Below are 18,567 nucleotides of genomic sequence, written 5' to 3'. Positions count from 1 at the left end.
AATACCACTAATTTTCTATGTTCTTATAAAGTCTATTTTCAAAGCGATTTTTAAAAATTCTAGTTATTTTGTCAGGATGCCACCTCGTCGTAGAGGACGAAGCATGACGGATCTGAATGCGACCGAGATCGAAAGGGAAGCAAACCCGAGTGCTTCCGACGTATTACGAGTTGCTGCACATCAGTTAATTGATGACCTTGTGCAGAATCCCACGGGTCGCCAGCGTAATTTCAATGAATGGGGTTGTACTGTTGAGCAATTCAATCGTATGCACCCTCCTTTATTTGATGGGAGAGGCGATCCAACTTTGGCAGAGGATTGGATTCAGGACATTGAGGAGATTTTGCGAGTCCTAACTTGTACTGAGGAGCAAAAAGTGGCGTACGCCACATTCAAGCTTACTGGGGAAGCGAAGAGGTGGTGGATCTCTGAAAGATCTATCAGGGAAGCAGAGGGGACAGAGATAGTCAGATGGCTGCACTTCAAGCAGACCTTTCTTGGGCACTTCTTCCCTAGCTCTTTCCGTGAGGACAAGGCTATGGAATTTGCCACCTTGGTTCAGGGAACCATGACGGTACATCAGTATGCTGCTAGGTTTACTGAGTTATTCCGTTTTGCTACTTATTTGATTCTCGATGAGGAAAAGAAGGCACGCAAATTTGAGCAAGGACTGGATGAGAAACTGTATGTGCGTGTGGTGGGCTTCCAGATTCGAAACTTCTCAGAATTGGTGGATAAAGCAACAGTTTTTGAAAGAACCCTTCAAAGAAGCGTTGCAATGCATGAACAGAGGAAAAGGACTACTCCTACTGGGTACCAGTCTGGCATGGATCAGGGACTATGGAAAAAGAGGAATGAAGGTAGTAGTTCGGGAAAAAGGCTGGTTCAGAGTAATCAACAGCCCTACCAGTGTAGGACATGCAATCAAGTGCACTCCGGAGAGTGCAGAAAAGGGGCGGGATTGTGTTTTCGTTGTGGCAAAACAGATCACTACATCAGGGATTGCCCAATGCAAAATAGGAACAACCAGACATTCATACCGCCACCTCAGAGGAATGAAGTATCGGCCCGGGGCAGCAATCAACGTCCTGCTGTGCCTGCTCGAGTCTTTGCACTAACACCTGGAGAAGTTGAGGGTAGGAATGACGTGATCACTGGTATGACTCTTTGGTTTTACTTCAAGGATTTTTAGTTTCTATTATTTTCTTTTCTTTGATTGATTCTGGTTAAGACTTTGAATATTCTTGGTTCATGGATGGGTTTGAATGTGAATCACAGGTACTTTTTCTCTATTTTCTAGTAATGCTTTTGTGTTATTTGACTCGGAAGCGACACATTCTTTTGTTTCCACAGCGTACTCTAGATTTTGCACTTTAGATACTGAAAGGTTGAGGAACAAGTTAGTGGTTGCGACCCCAACAGGAAATTCTGTAGTCTGTAGTGAGATTTTACCTGGATGCCCTCTTTCTATAGAGGGAAGACTGATGCCAGCAGATTTAATAGTTTTCCACATGGTTGGGTTTGATGTAATTTTGGGTATGGATTGGCTGGCTTCCTATCACGCCAGTATTGATTGTGCTAAAAAGGAAGTGGTTTTCAGACCCCCTGATGAAGGTGAATTTCGGTTCACAGGGTCAAAAGTGAGGTTGACTCCACCCATCATTTCTGCCATTCAGGTTGGAAAACTGTTGCATGATGGTTGTCAGGGATTCCTAGCCTGTGTGGTAGAAACACCAAAGGGGGAAGTGATGTTGGAACAGATACCTGTGGTGAGAGATTATCCAGAGGTCTTCCCTGAAGATTTATCGGGACTTCCACCCGAGCGGGAGGTAGAGTTTGCTATTGAGTTAGTTCCAGGCACGGCACCCCTTTCGAAAGCACCTTATCGCATGGCGCCATCTGAATTAGCGGAACTCAAAGAGCAGTTGCAAGATTTGTTAGATAAGGGTTTCATCAGGCCCAGTGTCTCACCTTGGGGAGCTCCAATTCTTTTTGTGAAGAAGAAGGATGGATCGATGAGAATGTGTATCGATTATAGGGAACTTAATCGGGTGACCATAAAGAATAAGTACCCGCTACCCCGTATAGAAGATTTGTTTGATCAGCTTCAGGGTGCTCAAGTATTTTCGAAGATTGATCTTCGATCAGGTTACCACCAGTTGAAGATCAGAGCTGAAGACGTGGTTAAGACGGCGTTCAGAACCCGTTATGGCCATTATGAGTTTTTGGTCATGCCTTTTGGCCTGACTAACGCCCCAGCCGTATTTATGGACTTGATGAACAGGGTGTTCCATGAGTTTCTGGATAAGTTTGTGGTTGTCTTTATTGATGATATACTGATATACTCCAAAAGCGAGACCGAGCATGAAGAACATTTGAAGTTGGTACTTGGGACACTCAGAGATAAGCAGTTGTTTGCTAAGTTGAAGAAGTGTGAATTTTGGCTTGATTCAATCACGTTTCTGGGGCATGTAGTTTCGAAGGATGGTATTTCAGTGGACCCAGGAAAAGTGGAAGCCGTGGTTAATTGGTCGGCACCGAGGAATGTTCATGAGGTTAGAAGCTTTTTGGGATTGGCGGGGTATTACCGTCGATTCATTGATGGGTTTTCCAAGATAGCAGTCCCTCTCACTGCACTCACCAGGAAAAATAATAGGTTTGAATGGACAGCAAAGTGTGAAGAAAGCTTCCAAGAGTTGAAACAGAGATTAGTGTCAGCCCTAGTGTTAACAGTTCCCACAACTAGAGGCGGATTTGTTGTCTATAGCGATGCTTCTAGGCTTGGTTTGGGGTGTGTATTGATGCAACATGGGAAGGTTATAGCTTATGCCTCACGCCAACTGAAAGTGTATGAGCAGAATTATCCCACTCATGATCTGGAACTCGCGGCAGTCATTTTTGCACTTAAGCTTTGGAGACATTACTTGTATGGAGAAAAGTGCGAAATTTATACGGATCACAAGAGTTTGAAGTATTTCTTTACCCAAAAAGAATTAAACATGAGACAAAGGAGGTGGCTTGAGTTGATCAAGGATTATGATTGCACCATTAATTATCACCCAGGCAAAGCTAATGTTGTAGCCGACGCTCTAAGTAGGAAGTTAGTGGGACCGACAATTGCAGCTATTACCAATCAGCATAGGTTGTTGATGGATTTAGAAAGAGCCGGTATTGAAGTCTTTTCTAGTGATACAAGTGCTGTCATGGCCAGTTTAGTGGTTCAACCTGCTTTGATAGATAGAATCAAAGATGCTCAGAAAGTGGACTCAGAGTTGGTGAAGCTAAGGGAAGAGATCGGAAACGGGGACAAACCTGATTTTTGTATTTCCAAGGATGGAGTTTTGAGATTTAGGAGTAGAGTATGCATACCTGCTGATGATGAACTAAAAAGGTTGATTCTTGAAGAGGCACACCGTTCTTTGTATACTGTTCACCCAGGGAGTACCAAGATGTATCGGGATTTGAGAGAGTCCTTTTGGTGGAATGGCATGAAAAGGGAAATTGCTAAATTCGTAGAACAATACCTGACCTGCCAACAAGTGAAGGCGGAACATCAGAGACCTGCAGGATTATTACAGCCACTTCAGATTCCAGAGTGGAAATGGGAACATATCTCCATGGATTTTGTGACAGGTCTACCAAGGACCGTAAGCGGGCAAGATGCTATATGGGTGATCGTGGATCGCTTATCGAAGACCGCCCGTTTTGTGCCCATTAAAGTTTCTTATAAACTAGAGAAACTAGTTGAACTGTATGTGCGGGAGATAGTGAGGTTGCATGGAGTACCGGTATCCATTGTGTCGGATAGAGATCCTCGCTTTACCTCGAAGTTCTGGCAAAGCTTACAGGAGGCAATGGGTACTCAGCTAAGTTTCAGTACCGCTTTTCATCCTCAGACAGATGGACAGTCAGAAAGAACTATTCAGATTTTAGAAGACATGTTGAGGGCATGCCTGATGGATTTCAAGGGATCTTGGATGCAACATTTACCATTGGTTGAGTTTGCATATAATAATAGCTTCCAGGCTAGCATTGGGATGGCACCTTACGAGGTTTTGTATGGCAGGAGATGTAGGTCTCCATTGTATTGGGATGAAGTAGGTGAAAGGAAACTTCTAGGGCCAGAGATTATTCAGCAGACCACCGAAAAGATAGATATCATTCGGGCTAGAATGAAAGCAGCTCAAAGTCGACAGAAGAGCTATGCAGATAAACGCCGCCGTCAGTTAGAGTTTGCGATGGGAGATAAGGTTTTCGTGAGAATTTCCCCAATGAAAGGAGTTATGAGATTCGGAAAGAAAGGTAAGTTGAGTCCTAGATACATTGGGCCGTTTGAGATTCTTGATCGGTTTGGACCGGTGGCGTACAGGGTGGCTCTACCACCGGCATTTTCGGGAGTACATAACGTGTTCCATGTGTCCATGTTGAGGAAGTACATCCATGACCCCACTCACATCATAGATCATGAACCCTTGCAGATTCAAGAGGACATGACCTACACCGAGGAACCATTGCGGATTCTGGACAGGAAAGAGCAAGTATTGCGGAATCGAACTATTGCTTTGGTTAAAGTATTGTGGAATAATCATGCTATCAATGAAGCATCTTGGGAATTCGAGGAAGAGATGAGAGTAAAGTACCCTCACTTGTTCGAAGGAAATTACTATAGCTTGTAAAAAAATTCCGAGGACAGAATTCTTGTCAGGGGAGGAGGATGTAAGGCCCAGTTTCTTTGTCAAAGTGGCTTGGAACCGTGCGTGGAAATGGCCCAGCCATTTCAGTGCTTAGTGAGACCACCAAGCGGCGTCGTTTTAGGGAGGTTAGTAGTTCTCTTCCTCCATCTCCGTCACTTTCTCCCTTTCTCTTCGCATTTTCAGTTATTATTTAAGTTTCTCCAGCAACTCTCTCTCGTCTCCCACGTCTCCCACATCTCCCACGTCTCCCTCTTCTCTTTTCGATTTCATTTTTGTTTCTGGTTACTGGCATTAGTTTGAGTTTCCGAATCCCATGCCCTAGACCTCCTCACGTGGATTTCTGTTGCTGCGTTGCTTCTGGTTTCCCGAGTGTTGCCGTCTGCTATACTCTGTTTTTCCTCCATTTCTGCATTTTGGTTTCCGTCTGCAACTCACGGGCATCAATTCGCATCCCCTCCATTTTCGATTGGTAAGGGTTTCTTTCTCATCCAAGTATCGGTTTCTCCTTCTGTAACCGTGCGATTTCTGCTTCTTAGTTTTGGGTTTGGTTTATCTTCTTTTTGATGCAATATCTGTTTTGGCTGTGAGTTTGAGTAGTTTTTGTGAGTTTTTCTGGTTGTTGCGTGGTGAGTATTTCGGGTTGGTGTTTTGTCCTAGGTTTGGATTATTTGAAGTTTCATTGTAGTGGAATTGTTGGACTGGTGGTGGAGAAAATATTTGGAAGTGTTAGTTTATACTTTATGTTATGGAGTTGGGAATGGAAAGAAGAGTGCTTTGTGTAGTGTAAACTGGTTTTGTTGGCAAAATCTGCGTACTTCGCTCGAGCAGACTGTCGAGCGCGATTCGAGCGAACAGCCAAATGAGCTTTGGCTTGAACGGAGTGTCGAGCGAGACTCGAGCGAACCTCTCTGACTTGCATTCGCTCGAGCGGAGTGTCGAGCGAGACTCGAGCGAACCTCTCTGTCTTGCTTTAGCTCGAGCGGAGTATCGAGCGATACTCGAGCGAACCTCTCTGACTTGCCTTCGCTCGAGCGGACTGTCAAGCGAACTTGGCTCGAGCCAACTGTCGAGCCAACTTTCAGCAAACACTTTTTCAGTTCCGAATCAGTCTCCACTTATAGCCAACGTACTGAGTTTAGTATAGAATATTTTGGGTCGAAGTGTGGGCTGTCCGGATTGTTATTTGGCTAGTTAAGTTTGATTAAACTCGTTGAATTATGGTCTAGAGTTTGAGTTCTTGAGTTGTTTAAGACCAATTGTGTATTGTTGGACTTTAATATTTAGTTTATATTATCTTATGAATAGGTGGCGAGACGGATAGAGATCGTATTCAAGTCATAGATAATACGCTGCAGGAGTCAGGTAAGCGGGGTTCCTATGCTAGGTTTTATACAAGTTAATAAGATTGAGGTTGATTTTCTGAAAACTTTGCATATTTTGTGTTGTGTTGGGAACTTGTGAAAAAAAAGATCAACCTCGGTCACTCATCTGCATACTCATGAAATCTGTACGAAAAAGGAAAAATATGTTCTGGCATGCATTGTGTAGACATGAGCTAAATTCTGTCATGTGGTTTCTGAAATCTGAAAAATGAGCGATATTGAGAATATGAAAAGCTGTACATTTATTTAGAAAGATGTTCTGACTTTTGTGTTCAGTGTCGGTAAACTGTCTGATTCTGTTTCGGTACTCTGTATTATTTTAATATAACATTTGAAAACCTTTGGCATGGTGTACTGGTTTTTGTATCTGACTCTGTCTCTGCTTTGCTCTGCTCTACTCTGTTATGCTCTGCTCTGTTTGGGTTGGTACCAACTTCTCTGTCTCTGAGTGCACCCACTTTGGAAACAAAGTGGCTTCATTGTGGTCTTTCCTGTGTGCACACTCGGGGCTCCGAGAAGAATAAAGGAAAGATTTCACCTCTGTCTCTGCCTGGTTTGGCCACCGGGGTTAGCACAACCCTACCACGGGGGTGAAACATGGTCTCTGCTCTGTTTGATGCTCTGTTTTGATTTGATGATGATACTCAGTTTATGTTATGCCAAAGTACCATGGGTTTTACTTTTTTTAAAACCATCGCTCTGTTATTTTGAAAATATGTTCTGTTCTGCATGATAACTCTGGAAAAATATTTTGTTCTGCATACTCTCCTTGATAAATGCTCATGTTTGCACGCTAGCATATGATTTCTGCTTACTGAGTTGTTGATGACTCACCCCCTATCATTATAATATTTTTCAGATGATGTGGTGAGTCCAAATGAGGACCTGGATTAGAATGCTCTTTGTGTCTAAAGCTGAGGAGATGTTGGTAGAAGAAGGACTTCTGGTGTTCTTAGTTTTAATATCTTTGGGTTTTATTTATGTCTTGAGTTTAGTAAGATTTATGAAATATTTAGTTGGTTTGTTATGACTATCGGGAAGTTATGGACCCCTTTGATTTATTATTATTGCATTAAAGATTGTGTGGAGTTTATAATGAGATTATTGAGAAGATTTGAGATTGATTTTCATTTATGAAGTTGTTGGAGATTATCCTTTGGATGTGTTGGGAGACATGTTTACGAGTGACAGGTAGTAATTCTCCAAGCCACCCGGGTTTGGGGCGTTACATTAGTAGTATCACAATAGGCTAAACCAGAAAAATATTCGCTTACACATCAATAATCCACACAAGCACAAAAATCCAACTAAAAGAAATTCCAAAATCCTAATGATAGAATAGTACCGAAAGCCTAACAATATGATCAGATAATCTTCTTCTGTCTACGTGGTGGTGCTACGTGAGGGATGCTTAAAGTGTTCATCCATGGCTAGTTTGATGATAAGAGAAATGATATTTACAGTTTTAGGATGTACAAATTTTGTACACTCTTTTTGGAAATAGATGGCACTAACATCTATTTCCACAGATCTTGGATACAAAATTCACAATAAATAATGTTTAATACAAACTCTCAATCCTTATGCTAAACACTCTACAATCACTCACATGGAGCTCAGCAGCAAAAAATGATCTTAGGAGTTCTAGCTCAATCTCGTTTGTTTTTACAACTCTTTTAAATTCATCACATTTCATCCTATATAATCATTACTAGGGCTGCAACCCGAGAAACCTGTTCAGAATTTGAGCCCAATCCGATTCGGCCCATGCTTCTGAGTGTGTCAAATAGACTCAACCCGTCCCGCAGATTCATGATCAGGTCAACCCGAGTTGTTCTTTATTTTCCTCTTTTTTTAAAGATGAGAGTTGGTTGGGCGTGTACTCAAGAAGAAAAGAATCAAACCCAAGATTTCTAATTACTGGCGATTTGCAATTCCTTTGTACAGTTTGCATATATAAAACCCTTTGCCTCTGCAAACGCAATGCGACCTTTCGCTACACCAAAACCCACCAATAAAAAAATAGGACACAACAAAAGCCAAGCCAAAGAGACACAAGTAGGGGAAAAAAAAAAGAATAAAATTTTAGTAAACTTTATGTATGGTCAATCCTATCTTTTTCACTTCTATTCTTCAATTATTGCATTGTAAACTACTTTATTTTTACGTAGACTGTTTGGTGTACTTAACACTTACGCTAGTTTCACCTCAACGGGGATGAATAAAATTTGAATAAACACGTGAGTCCGTGACAGTATCTGTATTTTTATTATTAATTTTGTTTAGATTTACGCAAAAGAATCGATGCTTTCAGCTGGGGATCACATCCCTCCGCAGATCGTGTCGCTGAAGATCAACTGCTCCCACTGATCATAGATATATGTCGCGAAATAATTACTGGCCTACTCGATCCGCGGTTTGCTTATTAATGATGATCGATATGAAGTAAATTAAACATGCATGTTTACATATACTAGGTAAGAAGCACGTATTCTCTTTTGAAAGTGTTACTGCAATTTTGATATGATAAATATAAATTTTAAGACACATATCAATTAAAACAAAAAATATGATAATTGTTAAAGATAATCATAAATCTATACAACGAATTTTATAAATGATTATATTTGTACCTAAGAAAATGTAATATTACTGAATACATAACAAATTAAATGTTTAGAACTCATTATATTGAAATCATAATAGGACAAGCATTGCTCCACTCAACCATCATAAGACAAATTAATTAGACATGATCTACATAATAATAATAATAATAATGTGCTTATAAATGAAAAAATAAAATAATATTATTTTTAATTGTTTCAAAAAACTAAATTGATATAATTGTTATTGGAATTAATTTGAAATTTAAAAAATTATAATGTTGTTTTCTCAAATAAAAATAATATTAGTTTAAAAAGCGTTATTTTGAATCTTTGATTCATTAATATTATGATAAATAATATGAAGACAATTCTTTCTTTTTTTAATGATATCCTATAGTAATAAAATATTATTATTTAAGTTTAAAGACAATGTTTTTATGTTTGAACTTCAATACAATATTATTTTTCTTTTCAAGTTTGGAATTGCAATATGATCTTAGACAATAAAAGCACGTCCTTTCCAAAATAATTTTTTAAAGGATAAAAAGTTCTATTAATTATTTTAATAATAATTTAAAAATGCATTACAAATATATTCATATGAAATGCGTTACCACAAAAAAAATAATAAATATGATAAACTAAAGACCAGTTATAAACTAATGCATAAAATGGAACATAAAAATAATAATTGTATTTTATAAAATGGAAATATTATTAATCCAATGACTAGGATTTTTTTTTTCTTATGAATTACTATAAAAGTAATTCGAAGATAATTTTTATTTTTTCAAATAATATTATATATAAAAAAATGCTATAATTCTTAAATCTAAGAAGAAATATAAAAAAAAAAAAAATTCGAAGTTGTTAACTTGTTGCACAAAAGTTCCATAAACCAAAATCTTCAATTTAGGTTATTTGTAAGTTCATTATTATTATTATTATTATAAAAAATTTTAATGATGAATTAGGAGACAAAAATGTAATTATAAAAATGAAGGCAAAAATATAATTGTGCAAATAGAAATAGTGCGAACTCAAACAAAATTCAATGTTGATGAGGCTATAGCCTCTTTTTATCGTAGGATATATATATATATATATATATATATATATATAATAGATATAACGAAGATGCTAATATTGTATGTAGTTGCATACATGTGCTACTATGACATGCTAAATAAATGTGGATGCGCTTGTCTGTTTTATTTCAATGACAATTCAGAAACGTCTTTCAAAAAAAAAATAATAAAAAAAAATAAAATAATTTTAATGCAATGGATATACGCACACTTGTACCTAGCATATCCATCAAGAACAGCTCGTAATTATTGCATGCAATCTTCAAGTTCACCATTTGTGTTGTCACAGCAAATTTGAAAAGCGCACACACACATATATATATATATATATATATATATATATTATATGATAATATTTTATTGATTAAGCCATATTTTTTTTATTGTCTACGGGCTTTGATCCCAACAAGATTTCTTATCGTTAAAATTAGGTGTGTAATTAATCCAATTTGATTTAGTTTTAGACATATTTTAAAATCGAACCGAAATATATACTAATTTTAGATTTAAAAAACTGATTTTCTATCAGTTATATCCTTAAAACGGTACTTTCAATTTATTCATTTCGAATTGATTTTTCTGGTACTATACTAATATAGTATATACTAATATAGTAATATATTATAATATATAGTGATATAGTATTAATATAACTACTAATACAATAAATAATAGTGATAATATATAATTATTTATATAAAATTTTAAATTTTAATATTATATTAATAATTAATTTATCATATGATACAAAATTATTTTATATATAACTATATATATATATATATACGGTTTACCGTTTTCTATTTTTTTTTTCACCCCCAGTTCAAGATTCGTTGTCAGGCCGAGCTGGGGTAGGGACGTAGTGTGACAGTGACCTCCCTTTTCCTCTGGATGTTCTGGCCACATGCTTCAGCTAGGTCGTAAGCATGCTTTTCGTTTCTAGTGTTTTTTAAATTTTGCCTTGATATAAGCAAGTAGCATCTGCATTCTGCACTCCAACTCATACGAGAGATCCAGAGAGAGAGAGAGAGAAATGGGAAATAATGAAGAGCATCTTCCTCTTTTCACAACAACGCCAGCAAAGGCACGTATCCCTTTCAAATTCTATGTGCACTCAATCTTCGTGGGGATATGCTTGATCTTTGTATATAGAGTGAGGTATATACCAGCAAAAGAAGAAGCCGGAAGATGGGCTTGGATGGGAATGTTTCTCTCAGAACTTTGGTTTTCTTTATATTGGTTTATCACCATGATTCTGCGATGGAACCCCATCTACCGCCGCGCTTTCAAAGATCGGCTCTCTCTCAGGTCTCCCAGCTAGCTATTTCTCTTTCACGCATTATTCATGCAGATATCTAACTTTTGTATGCAGATATATATTCATGGTAGCTGTTGATCTTAAGGCATCGTTTATTTTCACATTTAACACATTTTATTTCATTTAAATGTTATAGTTTTTAAATTTTTTACCTAAAATAAAATAAATTATTCAATTTATTTAAATCTTAAAATAATAATAATATTAAAAATTATATTTTAACGACATTTTATTTAATTTTTAATTTTTATCTCAATTAAAACCACGTACATGCTTGTATATCTGTACGATATTTACTTGCTAATTGTAATTAAGAGTGGTCATTTATTAATAATGTACAGATACGAAAAGGCTTTGCCGGGCATAGACATTTTCGTATGCACCGCAGACCCCGTGATAGAACCTCCAGCTTTGGTTATTAACACAGTTCTATCCGTCCTGGCTTATGACTATCCACCTCAAAAGCTGGCCGTTTATCTCTCCGACGATGGCTGTTCCGATCTGACGTTCTATGCAATGCTCGAGGCCTCGCGTTTCGCAAAGACTTGGCTTCCCTTTTGCAAGAAATTCAAAGTAGAACCAAGATCGCCGGAAGCTTATTTCCGAACAGCTGCTGAGCCACATGGGGATCCTGTCATGGCCAACGACTGGTCCTCCGTCAAGGTAATCTTATCTCGTATCCTTTACTTTTTTTAATCAAGGCACGATTAATATACTAATAATTTAAAAAACAACAGAAAATAAAATGTGTCAAGATATATAAAAATATATAATTCTATAACTCTTCGGATTTTGGTTCGATCGCTATAAGAAAAATGAGCTTTTGTGATTAATTTATTGTAACTAAAAGACTATTCACAACTAATTTTAATTATAAATAATCATTTCGTTAGAATTAATTGGTCACAAAAATTCTTTTTTTTGTAGTATTCTCCTTCGGACTACAACTTGCAAGTCCTTCCAAATAATATCATTTTACAAAAGAGAAATCGTTTGTATAAATTTTAAATAGATGAATTTCATATAAATTTTTATAAAAAAATTAGATCTTATTTTATAAAGTATAAAAAAATTTGTCTTTTATTAGTGAGACTTATTTTTTACAAAAAGCTTGTATGAGATATATTTATTTGAAATTTATATTTGGCCTTACTCTTTATAAACTATTTTTATTTTAAAATGTAATTATAAAATGTGTTGAATATTGTGTGCGTATCGATATTCTTTATGAAAATAATAAGGTTACTATCTTCTTATTACCTATTTACTATTTTTTAAATTTTTTTAAAAATTTTTTATTTTATTTAATGGTTAAGGAAGTGAGTATTAATAAAATTATATATATTTTTTTAATCTTTTTAATGATTAAATGTGTTAAAAAAATACTTAAAATAAAATAATAAAAAAATTACAAATACATATAAATAGTAAATGGATAGTAAACCCTTCTTATAAAATATCTTATAAAAAATGTTTTGCAGTAGCATTACTGTAGTATAAAAAATTAAATAGCACAAATATTTTTGTATACTTGCATGCTTTCATATTAGTGGTTTTTTTGAATAATGAGACGAGATGAATAAAATATTGTTAAAATATTATTTTTTAATATTATTATATTTTTAGAATTTAAAAAATTTAAATTATTTATTATATTTTTTTTTTGACAATTTAAAAAAATTATAATAATAAGATGAGATTAGTTAAAATGATTTTTATATTCAAGCGGACCCTAAACGTGTGCTTTCACAAATATATGGGATCCCGAGAATGCCCACCCTATTACTTTGGCAAGCAGAATTCGATTAAATATGTGGGGATACTTGTTCTCCGAAGAGTTAATTGTCTGTCCCTTTTTGGCAAGCGATGAAGATGGATGAAAATTGATTAATTAGGTTTCGTTGAAAAGTATTTCATTTTATCTCATTATTATAATATTTTTAAATTTTTACATAAAATATAATAAATAATTCAACTTTTTTAAATTTTAAAATAGTAATAACATTAAAAAATAATATTTTAATAATATTTTTTTAACTTTTATATTCATTCTAAAATCATTTCATCTCATTTTTAAATCTAAATCAGCCCTAAGCCATATATGTTCGCGGTGGCCTTTTTATTAATTAGAAGTCTTAATGCATATGGGATCACATAATTATAAGTGATTGAATTTATTATTTTAAAAAATAAGAGTCATGTTGTGATATTTCATATTGATTGATAAATGTACGTGATATATAGATCTCACGTTATTTAAAGTTGTATTTGTTTTGGAGTAATTTTACATATAATCGTGAAGTTTACAACTGTTGTGTAATCGTTTTGAAAAAAAATAGAGTTCGCTATTAAAAAATTAATTTTTTTATGAAGGTCTTATATTTTATTTATTTTTTTCAAAGCGATTATGGGGCGGTTCTATAATTCACAATTGTAAATATCTTCTCTCTTTGTTTTTATAACTTCTCTCAACTCATATTATTTTATCTAATTATTACAATTTTTTTAAAATTATACACAAAATAAAATAAATAATTTAATTTTTTAAATTTTAAAATAAAAATAATATTAATAATAAATTTTAATAAATTTTTTTTAATTTTTAACTTTAATCTCAATCTATCTTATCCGTAAAAATAAATAAAATTTTAGAATTAAAATTTTATCTTCTTATAATGAATCAATGATTTTAATGTGATTTTAATTATGTAATTGATTTGTCTTTATTTATTATTATTTTTTTAATGTAGTTTGGATCTTTCTTAAAAGTTGGATGAACGGGTGGTGCAGAGTCTACAGACCACAACGATTCCAAGAAATGTTGATAGATGGAAAAGATGTGTTATAGAATTTGGATAAACGTGTCTTATATAGCATAAAACTTCTTGTCTAAAAAAGCTGACTCTGTTTTTACAAAGATTCGGATGTGATAGTTCCAATTTGGTGGGCCCACCAAATTAATTGAGTAATATAAACGTATGGCTGGTTTGGTGCCTTCCGGTCCACACCTAACCTTCTTAAGTCTTTGGAGAGCCAATCAGTGAGCGCTGAAAATGCGTTAGCTCTGGCCTTCTTTTATTTATAATGTAGGTGTTGAACTCTATATAATATTTTTTTTTCTTCTTTTTAAATTCTATAAAATATTTTAATTCAAATAATTTCAGCCTCATCTAATCTTAATTCAAATATCTCAATATTATTCACAAATTATCTCAAATCATCTCATCTCAACTGGGCCATATTTAATGTATTTAGTATCATGTTTTCAGCATTATTATTTTTTTTTTTATAAAATCTTAATAAAATTTAGATTTAAGAAAAAAGCACCAAATTCGAGCACAATCTGAGTACTAGGATTTCGGGTTTCAAAAATCCAGGTTCTTTTGAGTACTGGCCCATAATATGGGCCACATTTGACGCCCGAATCCTAGTCCAGATATATCCGGATACCCAAATCTAGGTGAATAGTCCCTAGACTCTCAACTATTCTAGTTTCTTGAATTATTCAATAATAAAATTACTATACCTTCCCACTTTGACTGCTGATCAAATTTTTTTTATTTAGTAATTAAGGAAGTGATTTTAAGTGTATTTATATATTTTTTTATTTTTTAAAAATATTTAAATATATTAAAAAAATAAAAAAAAAAATCACTGGACGGTACGTACAGCAATAAGAGTGGAGCAGCATAGTCTTTAAGAGTACGTACAGGGTCATGTATGTATAATTACTTCCTTTTTTTTTTTTTAGGCTGATCACCACAAGTGAGAAGCAGCTTATCATGATCTTATGATTCATTTTAATTTATTTGGAGTTTATTTATCGATATCATCCGGCCTCTTTCACGTTACAGAAAGCATACGAGAACATGAAGCAACGGATTGAAACCGTCACAAAGCTAGGTCAGATTCCAGAGGAAATACGTAAAGAACACAAAGGATTCAGTGAGTGGAATTTGGTTGCAAACCGACGTGATCATCAAACCATTCTCCAAGTACGTACTAATTACAAATCTTGATACCAACGGCAACGAATATTTTCATATGCATAATTTACTCAAAAGTCTTCTGCACCTTACAGCTTAATTATAAGTAGAGTTATTATTCAAATTCACAGATACTTATTGATGGGAAAGACCCTACGGCTTTGGACATGGAAGGACAATCTTTGCCAACTCTGGTATACTTAGCACGGGAAAAGAGACCCCAATTCCACCACAATTTCAAAGCAGGAGCCATGAATGCACTGGTACACCATAGTTCATATCCACGTGCAAAATGCATATACATATATATAGCATTCCAATTAATTCGTGTGTTAACATTTTTTTTTTTTTTTTTTGTATATTTTATGGTCATGATAATCGAAAAACCAGATACGGGTATCGTCGAGGATAAGCAATGGTCCGATCATTCTTAATTTGGATTGCGACATGTATTCAAGTGATTCGGAGACAGTGAGGGATGCATTGTGTTTTTTTATGGATGAAGAAAAAGGTCATGAAGTTGGCTACGTACAGTTTCCACATACCTTCGAGAATCTTTCGAAGAATGATCTTTACGGTGGTTCCTTGAACGTAATAATGAAGGTAACTACAAACCAATTAACAACCTAGTGATTTCAAACGATTGAATTAATTAACTTGTCCATGATGGATTATACTTTTACTGAGTTAATTTTGCATCGGTGGTATGCATGGTGGGGATAAAAGGTGGAACTTCCAGGACAGGATGGGAATGGGGGACCATTCTATATTGGCTCCGGGTGCTTTCACAGAAGAGAGTCCCTGTGTGGGAAGAAGTTTAGTGAGGAATGCAAGACAGATTTGATGGTATGGAACGGTATAAAGATAGAAGAGAGTAATGCAAGTGTGCTAGAGGACACATGTAAAATCCTTGCAAGTTGTACCTATGAAGAGAAGACTCTGTGGGGAAAGGAGGTCTCTCCCTCTCTCTTTATCCCTCTCCCTCTCGCTCTCGTCCTAAACTCAATGTGATCCTTCATTATATATATCGTATAATGATTTGCAGATGGGTCTGAAATATGGCTGTCCGGTGGAAGATGCCATTACAGGACTAGCTGTACATTGTCGAGGTTGGAGGTCCATCTATTTCAATCCAGAAAGGAAGGCCTTCCTCGGACTTGCACCCACTACATTACTGCAGACACTAGTACAGCAACAAAGATGGTCTGAAGGTGATTTTCAGGTCTTTCTCTCAAGGTACAATCCCCTTGTGAGTGGGTATAAAAAGATTCCCCTCAAACTTCAACTCTCATACTGTCCCTATTTGCTATGGGCTCCAAATTGCTTGGCCACACTGTATTATGTTGCAGTACCATCCTTGTGCCTCCTTAGGGGCATTCCCTTGTTTCCTAAGGTACGAAAATGTCCTTATTTGAATCAAACCTGTCTATGGTTGCTCCTAAATTGTTTTCTAAGAATAGAATCATCTTACACTAACAGATTTCAAGCGCATGGGTGCTACCATTTGCATTCGTCATCATTGTCCACCGGGCATACAGTCTTGGAGAATTTATTTGGTGTGGGGGCACATTCCAAGGTTGGTGGAATGAACAAAGGATATGGCTCTTCAAAAGAATCAGTTCCTACTTCTTTGCCTTTTCTGACAACATCCTAAGACTTTTGGGACTCACGGACTTTGCCTTTGTCATCACGGCAAAGGTGGCTGAAAGTGATGTGTCGCGGAGAAATGAGCTGGAGATCACGGAATTCGGTGCTTCTTCCCCAATGTTTACCATTATAGCAACACTGGCGTTGCTAAACGCATTCTGTTTTGTTGGAGGAATGAAGAGGGTGATTTTGGATATGCAAACTTGGTTTTCAAACCCATTTACGTTGCAGATTCTTCTATGTGCTCTCCTGGTTATTATCAACCTCCCTGTTTATCAAGGTCTCTTCCTCAGGAAAGACAAGGGCAGGATGCCAACTTCAGTGACACATTGGTCACTTATGTTTGCGGGTTTGGCTTGTGCATTAGCCCGTTATTAAGTTCTCTCTAAATGCCAAGCAAAACATTCTGCTAGCAGTGAAATTAGGTTAAAGAACAGTACTTTTCTACTTACCAGGAGGCCAGGGAATATACCGAGTCTCAAAGGAACTGTAGTGTTCATGATGCGTGGTATGTTATTCCCATCTGGTTTTATTAAGGTTTTGTACGACAGAATAAGCTTTAGAAGGCAAAACGTCCATTGGCAAACTGAATTAATCTCATTAGTCATTACCTGTTTTAATAATGTATGATTAGAAATTTTAATAGGCATGTCATCCATTGACAATCTCATATGCCATGCTTAGTGTTAATGTAAAAATGAGTGTGTTGGCATATTCTTGTAAAAACCTTTGTAAAATTGTGTTGTAACAAGTGTTGAAGTGTGTTAAAGTGAAAAGGAGGTCAAGTGAGCTCAACACGACTCGAGCAGAACACATAGAAAGTTCACTCGACTGGCACTTGAGCGAAACTCAAAACAGAGAGTTCGTTCTACATGCGCTCGACACACCACTCGAGTGAAGCTCATATAAAGAGTTCGCTTGACTTATGCTCTACACAGCGCTCGAGTGGAAGGCAAATAGAGAGTTTGCTCGACAGGTGCTCGACATGGCGCTCTGGCGAAGGTCATCCCAAGAGTTCAAGTTTCGCTCGACTTGGCGCTCGAGCGGCTTTAGAAGTACAACATGCACTCGACCTGTGCTTGACATGTTGCTCGAGCCAATGTTTAGAAAACTTAATTTTTTTTAGGATTTGAGTGCCTCACTTCTTGGGAGGTATAAATAGAACATTTTGTCCTGCACTTTGGCTGAGGTGAGAGAGCTAAAAATTGAGCCCATTCCAAGAGCATTTGAGAGAGGCTCCCCTCCACATTCAAAGTTGAATATTATCTCTTAAAAAATATATCTCCACCATATCACACTCAAGATTAAACATAGTTGAGTCTATTGGAGTAGACGTGTTGGTTGGCCAGAAGATTTCTGAAGCTGCTGTTGCTAGAGAGAGCAGGAGGTTCTTGTGGGACACTATAGAAAGGTCGGAGTTTCGATACAATACATGCATGTAGAGATTGAGTGGGTCACTCGTGGTGTTGCATGCCAAGTTTAAGAACTACAAACGTTTTGTGAGTGTCTCTAAATTAGTTGTAACAATTAAAGTTTCTATAGTGGATTTGAGGTGGTGACTTACACCGGAATTATTTTAGATTTTGAATACGTTCTTCAAATGAGTTTCCACTTCGTGACCAAATCTCTGTATTAATTATTTGTGTGATTTGTTTCTTTGATTAATTGTTTATTTAGCAATATTTTTTAATAAACCATAAAAATTGAACTACACCTATTCACCTCCCCCTCTAGGTGTTATGTTAGAATAGAACCACTGTTTTTTCACTTAGATGCCTAATTGTACGCCAAATCAGCTACATATTAATTCAATAATAATTTACAAAACTAAATAGTTCTTAAT

General features: G+C 35.9%; 1 protein-coding gene across 1 annotated transcript; it reads left to right on the top strand.

Moving 5' to 3' along the window:
• The first annotated feature begins 10,754 nt into the window (after window positions 1–10,754).
• Window positions 10,755–17,160, top strand: LOC121265530 (cellulose synthase-like protein E6). Its single transcript, XM_041169193.1, has 8 exons — window positions 10,755–11,081; window positions 11,433–11,754; window positions 14,946–15,086; window positions 15,209–15,340; window positions 15,468–15,680; window positions 15,804–16,031; window positions 16,123–16,470; window positions 16,557–17,160. Exons 1-8 carry the CDS (start codon window positions 10,807–10,809, stop codon window positions 17,100–17,102), a joined length of 2,205 nt encoding a protein of 734 aa, XP_041025127.1. The 5' UTR covers window positions 10,755–10,806; the 3' UTR covers window positions 17,103–17,160.
• The last annotated feature ends 1,407 nt before the right edge of the window (window positions 17,161–18,567 follow it).

Source organism: Juglans microcarpa x Juglans regia, chromosome 5D, assembly GCF_004785595.1.
Source record: "Juglans microcarpa x Juglans regia isolate MS1-56 chromosome 5D, Jm3101_v1.0, whole genome shotgun sequence".
Taxonomy (NCBI): domain Eukaryota; kingdom Viridiplantae; phylum Streptophyta; class Magnoliopsida; order Fagales; family Juglandaceae; genus Juglans; species Juglans microcarpa x Juglans regia.
Note: the sequence above shows the minus strand (reverse complement) of the source record. Positions and strands in the feature narration are given on the sequence as shown.

What these genes read in the sequence shown, in the direction of transcription:
- LOC121265530 (XM_041169193.1), top strand. Translation starts at nt 10,807, where the DNA reads ATGGGAAATAATGAAGAGCATCTTCCTCTTTTCACAACAACGCCAGCA. An exon ending in CAGGAGCCATGAATGCACTG is followed by an intron (nt 15,341 to 15,467) that starts GTACACCATAGT and finishes TCGAAAAACCAG; the next exon opens with ATACGGGTATCGTCGAGGAT. An exon ending in AGACTCTGTGGGGAAAGGAG is followed by an intron (nt 16,032 to 16,122) that starts GTCTCTCCCTCT and finishes AATGATTTGCAG; the next exon opens with ATGGGTCTGAAATATGGCTG.